Source organism: Rutidosis leptorrhynchoides, chromosome 4 (assembly GCF_046630445.1).
Source record: "Rutidosis leptorrhynchoides isolate AG116_Rl617_1_P2 chromosome 4, CSIRO_AGI_Rlap_v1, whole genome shotgun sequence".
NCBI classification, from domain to species: Eukaryota; Viridiplantae; Streptophyta; class Magnoliopsida; order Asterales; family Asteraceae; genus Rutidosis; species Rutidosis leptorrhynchoides.
Window position 1 is genome coordinate 19,923,410 of NC_092336.1, and position 6,789 is coordinate 19,930,198.

The window sequence follows — 6,789 nt, forward strand, 5'->3', positions numbered from 1 at the left end:
AGTTACTCCACTCATGTACACAAAAACCTGCATGTTTAATTGTAATAATTATGCAATTTACTTTAATTCAAACACACATGAACAGTACTCTTGTAAATAAATAAAAATAAACTCACATAAAAACATGGACACTAGTTCACATTTCCTTTACTACGGAGTATTTCAATCATTACTTTTTTTCCATAATATAATAACCTCAATAATAAATATAAATATAAATATTAATATTAATATTAATATTAATATTTATATTTATATTTATATTTATATTAATATTACTACTCCGTAATAATTATTGATAATCACAGTTATACGGTAAATTCCGGGCCCAAATGAATCCAACGGTCGGGAGTTGAGTTGTAGGGTTACGCCCATCAATCACACCCACGATAATTACACCCACCACTTACACACACCACGTAGTACAGTTTTTCCACTCGTTATACAGTACACAGCTGAGTTGTCATTTAGCGGTTGCAAATTTAACCGGACCCCACGTCTTTTTCTCTGTGACTGAGCTGGCATTTTAATTAATTTTAATCTTTTAATTACAAGACAAAAATTAAAATTAATCAAAATTTAATAAAAAAAAAACAGACCGTTTCTAACCCCAAACCGCCCTTAAAACCCCCAAACTCCCAACTCATACCATTACTCTCAAAATCATCAAACTAAACAAACTTTACAAACCCAAGTTATCTTCAAACTATTTGATCGAATAATTAATTGTCTATTTTAATATTAATGGCTGAAGAGACGTTGAAAACTACGGCGGAAGCTCCGGCAACCACGACGGAAGTTGTTGCCGTGGTTCCCGAGACGGTACCGGAGAAAGTTGAAGTGACTGCCGTTGTTGAAAAAGAGGGACCTCCGGAATCCGACGTGGCGGAGGAGAAAGAGAAGATATCTGAATCGGCGTCGTTTAAAGAAGAATCTAACGTTGCCGGTGAATTACCAGATCCTCAGAAAAAAGCTTTGGATGAACTTAAAGCTTTAGTTCAGGAAGCACTTAATAAGCATGAGTTCACCGCTCCTCCGCCGCCGGCAAAGGAGGAGAAACCGGCTGAAGAGGTAGCTCCGGTTAAGGTTGAAGAAGCTAAAACCACTGATGAAACTCCGGCAGAGACAGCGTTGGTGACGACGGAGTCGTCTGAACCTGTTGAGTGCAAAAAAGAAGAGACAGTCGCGGAGGTGAAAGAAGAGGTACCGGAAGTGAAGGAACCGGTACCGGAAGTGAAGGAACCGGTACCGGAGGTGAAAGAAGAGGTTTCGGAAGTGAAGGAACCGGTAAAAGAGGAGACTGAACCGGTGAAAGAGGTGACAGAACCGGAGGTGGTAGAGAAAAAAATTGAAACGGTTGAGGAAACAATCGTGGCAACGGTGACGGAGGAAACGCCGGCGGCACCAGAAGAGGTATCAATTTGGGGAATTCCGTTACTGGCTGACGAACGAAGTGACGTCGTTTTGCTAAAATTTCTCCGAGCACGTGACTTCAAAGTGAAAGAAGCTTTTACTATGCTGAAAAACGTCGTCGCATGGCGCAAAGAGTTCGGAATTGAATCATTACTAGATGAAGATTTAGGATCTGAACAGGAAAAAGTTGTGTATATGCACGGAACTGATAAGGAAGGGCATCCAGTTTGTTACAACGCTTATGGTGAATATGGAAACAAAGAATTATACAATGAAACGTTTGCAACTGAGGAGAAAAGAACCAAGTTTCTTCGATGGAGGATTCAGTTTCTTGAAAAAAGTATCAGGAAACTTGATTTTAGTCCTGATGGTATTAATACAATTGTACAAGTTATTGATTTCAAGAATTCGCCTGGGCCGTTTCAGTGGGAGTTGAGGCAGACAACTAATCAAGCTTTACAGTTGTTTCAGGATAATTATCCTGAATTTATTGCTAAACAGGTACTTATTAAATTGTTTTTATTGGTTGGTAGATGTTTAATATTATGCAGTGTTAGATTAAATGTTTGTGTGAATTGATTTTGTCATGTGGTTGTGTTTATTAGGTGTTTATCAACGTGCCGTTTCTGTACGTTGCTTTTTATAAGATTATTAGTCCCTTTTTCACTCAAAGGACTAAGAGCAAGTTTGTGTTTGCTGGACCTTCAAAGACTGCTGAAACCCTTTTCAAGTGAGTACCAACTACCAATTTTTAGTTTATAATCTGTTGAAATTTTTTAATTTTGTGTTCTAAATATGATTTGATTTGTTTTGTTTTGTTGAATTTTAGGTACATAGCACCCGAATTGGTTCCTGTTCAATATGGTGGGCTTAGCCGTGAAGGAGAGCAAGAATTCACATCGAGTGACTCAGTTACTGAAGAGATCATTAAGCCTGCAACCAAACACTGCATCGAGTTCCCTGCTACTGAGGTATACCATAATCTAAAATTGATAAATAATGATAATGATGAATGAACAATAATATTATTATCAAATTATAATGCTTAATTTTGCTATTAGTAGGCTTGATTCAATATATTAAGATAGGCTAATAGTTTGTAATTGTGAATACTTCTTTTGAGGTGTTTTGATGGAATTAATAATTAAAAGTTATCTCAAAGTGAGAATCTTGTTAGAAAATTTTGCAGGCCTGATACAATGACTACAACTTGATATTTTTTTTTTTTTAAATTATGATCCAATTATAAACTTTTTCCAAGTGGGGCTTTTTTCCTTGAATTAGGCTGAACCGAAAGGACATTAATCAAGTAAAGATTCTATTTTTTGATAGAATTATGTTTTCTTTTGCTAAATGGAATAATAAAAACTCATTTACGATTTTTATCAAATCTTGGTGTGTTCTTTTCTTTTATTTTTCTTTATATAAGGCGTAAATCATGCCTGCTTACATGACTAAGAACCTATCTTGAGTTATACTTCTTTTGTAAAAACGTATCAATATCAAATTGTGCACATCTTTATTAAAGATGGATTTTTTTTATCATGCATATATGACGACGACTAAGAACTAATCTTGAGTTATACTTCTATTGATATGGGAAAAAAGTATGAAATTGTGCACATGTTTATCAAAGGATGGATTTTTGGTAAGATAACCGTGAGTACGTTTGTGTTTGTATACGTGTATACGTATATATAATATATAATACTGAGTATGCATATTTAATTGAGATCACAAAATTGTAAAAATACAACTTAGTATTTTTCCATGTGCAAGATTTATGCCATACTGTTATCATGTCATGTCTTAATATCTATCTGTCCTAACCTCAAGTCATATCTTTTATTAAAGGATGGATGGATGTTTAATGTGGGATATTTGTTAAAAATTGCTAGACTTGCACATTGGTATGGGAAGCCAAAGTGGACTATGGAGTTACATACGCAGCCGAATTCGTGCCTGCAGTTGAAGGTGGTTACACCGTGATCGTGCAAAAGTCAAGAAAGATTGTAGCCAGCACCGATGAGCCAGTGATCTGTGGAAGCTTCAAATGTGGCGAACCAGGTAAAGTGGTGCTCACTTTTGACAACCAAACCTCAAAGAAGAAAAAGCTCTTGTATAGGAGCAAGACCAAGGTGACCACTGATTAAGCTCCAAGCTCCATCAAATGTTGAAGAATGTAACCAGCATGAAGAACCTTTGGCTACTTGTGAAATTACAAAAGTAGGTTTCATTTTTGTTGGGTCATGTTATTATTATTGTTAAATTTTTTATTCATGGATTTATATTTAATATCTTTGGGGATTTGAGGAATCTCTTTACATGGGATTCTTTTTGGGATTTGTCTGTTTGGGTTTGATTACTTTTATTACAAAACCTATGTGCATTGTTGGACTTTTGGACCAAAGAAAGTAAAGTGAAAACTTTGGAAATTTTATATATACAATATAGAAGTTGATTTGTGAAAGATGCTTCTGTCATCGTCTCTTAAATGTCCCTTTTGTTCATTTTTTATCGTTTAAAGTTGTTTATTGGTGATATTTTTAATACATTGGTAATGAGCTGGAAAATAACTTTCAACTTTATCTTTCACAGCTCATGTCATGATTTTATTCAACAAGATATATTAACATTAATCTTGTAAATCTTTTGATAATTTGAACCAAATTGATGTTTACATGATACTTATCTTGTTTATCTCTGTAAACGAATAATTGATTATGTTTTGGCAAAAGAAAGTGACACAATTGGTTGTATAATAATGGATTATGTCATATCTACATTCATATCTCTATTAATTTATATTTATTTAATTTTAATTCATTCATATTCTTTATCTCTATTAATTTATATTTATTTAATTTTAATTCATTCATATTCTTTTTTTCTTGGCGAATAAAGAGAAATATATTGAATCAAAACAATGAAAGCCAAGAGGGTTAACAACCCAAAAACAATGAGAGAGGCTTAGAGCCCAAACCGAGAAGAACAAACTGTTAATTGATGAAACGTGTGTAATATTATTTCTGAATGATCATAGCAGCGAATTACATGCATATAAATAGGAATGAGCAAAGGCTAAACCCTAGTGGACTAAATAAGCTAGCGGGCCTTTATAGAACACGGGCTAAATAATTCAATATATAAATTCATAAACAATATCCATCTAACATCCCCCGCAGTTGTAGCGGGAGCTGGGCGAACGCTTAAACTGGATCGAAACTCATCAAAAAGTGCAGTAGGTAGACCTTTGGTGAACATGTCTGCAAACTGATACCGAGAAGGAACGTGAAGGACCCGAACATGACCCTTAAGAACCAGATCACGGACAAAATGGATGTCAATCTCAATGTGTTTGGTGCGTTGGTGTTGCACCGGGTTACCAGACATGTACACAGCACTAACGTTGTCACAGTAGACAACAGTAGCAGATGAAAGCGGGTAATGAAGCTCACGTAGAAGATTACGAATCCAGCATGTCTCTGCAACGGCGTTTGCGACGCCGCGGTATTCAGCTTCGGCACTGGAACGTGACGGAGTATGTTGCCGTTTAGAGGACCAAGATAGTAGATTATTACCCAAAAAATACATAGTATCCAGATGTAGAGCGGCGTGTAGAGGGACAACCAGCCCAGTCAGCATCAGAATAAGCAACCAATGAGCAAGTGCTAGATGAAAACAACTGTAGTCCAAGATCCAGAGTCCCTTGGACATAGCGAATGATCCTTCGGAGAGCAGCCATATGAGGCTCTCGAGGATCATGCATAAACAAACAGATCTGCTGGACATCATAAGAGATGTCAGGCCTTGTAAAAGTGAGATACTGGAGAGCACCGGCAAGACTTCAATATAAAGTGGGATCCTGAACTGGGGGACCAGCAGTGGTCAGTTTTGTGCCAATATCGATCGGTGTGCGACTAGAATTACAACCAACCATGTCTGTATGCTCAATGATCTCAGATGCGTACTTCTTCTGAGAGAGAAACATACCAGAAGGAGTACGAGTGACATAAATGCCAAGAAAATAATTTAACGGGCCAAGATCAGTCATGGAGAACTCCTGATGTAATGAGGTGATAACCCGATGAAGAAAGGCTGTAGATGAGGCAGTCAAGAGGATGTCGTCCACATATAATAACAAATAGGCCTTGCATGCGCCGTGCTTGTAGATGAACAAAGAGGTGTCACATCTACTGTGTTGGAATCCAACACGCTGAGCATACCCGGCAAATCGCTGAAACCAAGTTCTAGGAGCTTGCTTCAATCCGTATAAAGATTTCTGCAGAAGGCAGACATGATCGGGACGAGTAGGGTCACGAAAACTAGGGGGCTGATGCATGTAGACCGTCTCATAGAGATTACCATGGAGAAACGCATTCTTGACATCTAACTGATGAATGGGCCATTGTCGAGATGCAGCAAGACTAAGTACAGTCCTAATAGTGGCCGGTTTTACAACCGGGCTGAAAGTCTCATCACAATCAATACCAACCTGTTGGCTTCTGTAACAACCCTGTTTTTTCCGTTACTTCCGTTAACCTTCCGTTAGTTTATTTAACGACGATTATTTGACGTTTATGTGTTTATGTGTAATAAATGCGTACTTGATTTTGGAGGGCTACAATAATTAATATAGGTTGATATTAATTCAAATAAATATTTCGGATAAAGAAATACGATAAAAACGATACGATTTTAATAACGGCTTTTTGAACAACGAAATGCTCGGGTTTATTTTAATAATTAAATTATTAATTATTAACTTTTTAAAAATATTTAATTTATTGGGTTTTTAATAAATTAAACGATTGGTTGCGTTTTAACGATCGATTTAGCGTTCCGGGCCTTCGGTACGACTAAACGACACTTGAAACGGACCACAAGTACAAGGAATTGGACAACACGAGCCCGGGCACCTCCCTTGGGCCCCATTCGGCCGAACACTCCACCCCACCCCATTAATTTGATTTTTGGGCTACTTGTTGGACTTTGCTTTTAACTAGTGTATTATTAGGGCCCTAAAATATAAATGCTAGTAATCAAATTAAACTGCATAATTCCTAAACCTAACAACAACAAAAAAAAAAGTCGACTGCCTCTTCCCTGGCCTCCATATCGTCGACCATCATCACCATCACCATACCTTCAAATTTTTTTTTTTTTTTTCAAACCTCAAGAACCAACGTTGCAATTCTCGATCTCCTCTACGCGTTGATATAATTCTTTTATTGATTTAAGGTATATTTACATGAACTCTAATATTAAAAATCTGATTTTTAATAAAGTTTCATAGTTATGTTGTCAATTGCTCAAGTCTATACACGTACGTGTTAATTGTTATCGTTATTTTGATTGTTTGATACGCTAGGGTTT

At 36.6% G+C, this 6,789-nt stretch overlaps 1 protein-coding gene across 1 annotated transcript; it reads left to right on the forward strand.

Moving 5' to 3' along the window:
* Positions 1-636: 636 nt before the first annotated feature.
* On the forward strand, positions 637-3,725 carry LOC139840199 (patellin-3-like). Its single transcript, XM_071830426.1, has 4 exons — positions 637-1,914; positions 2,019-2,143; positions 2,243-2,384; positions 3,312-3,725. The coding sequence occupies exons 1-4, from the start codon at positions 745-747 to the stop codon at positions 3,564-3,566; spliced, it is 1,692 nt and encodes a 563-aa protein (XP_071686527.1). The 5' UTR covers positions 637-744; the 3' UTR covers positions 3,567-3,725.
* Positions 3,726-6,789: the final 3,064 nt, after the last annotated feature.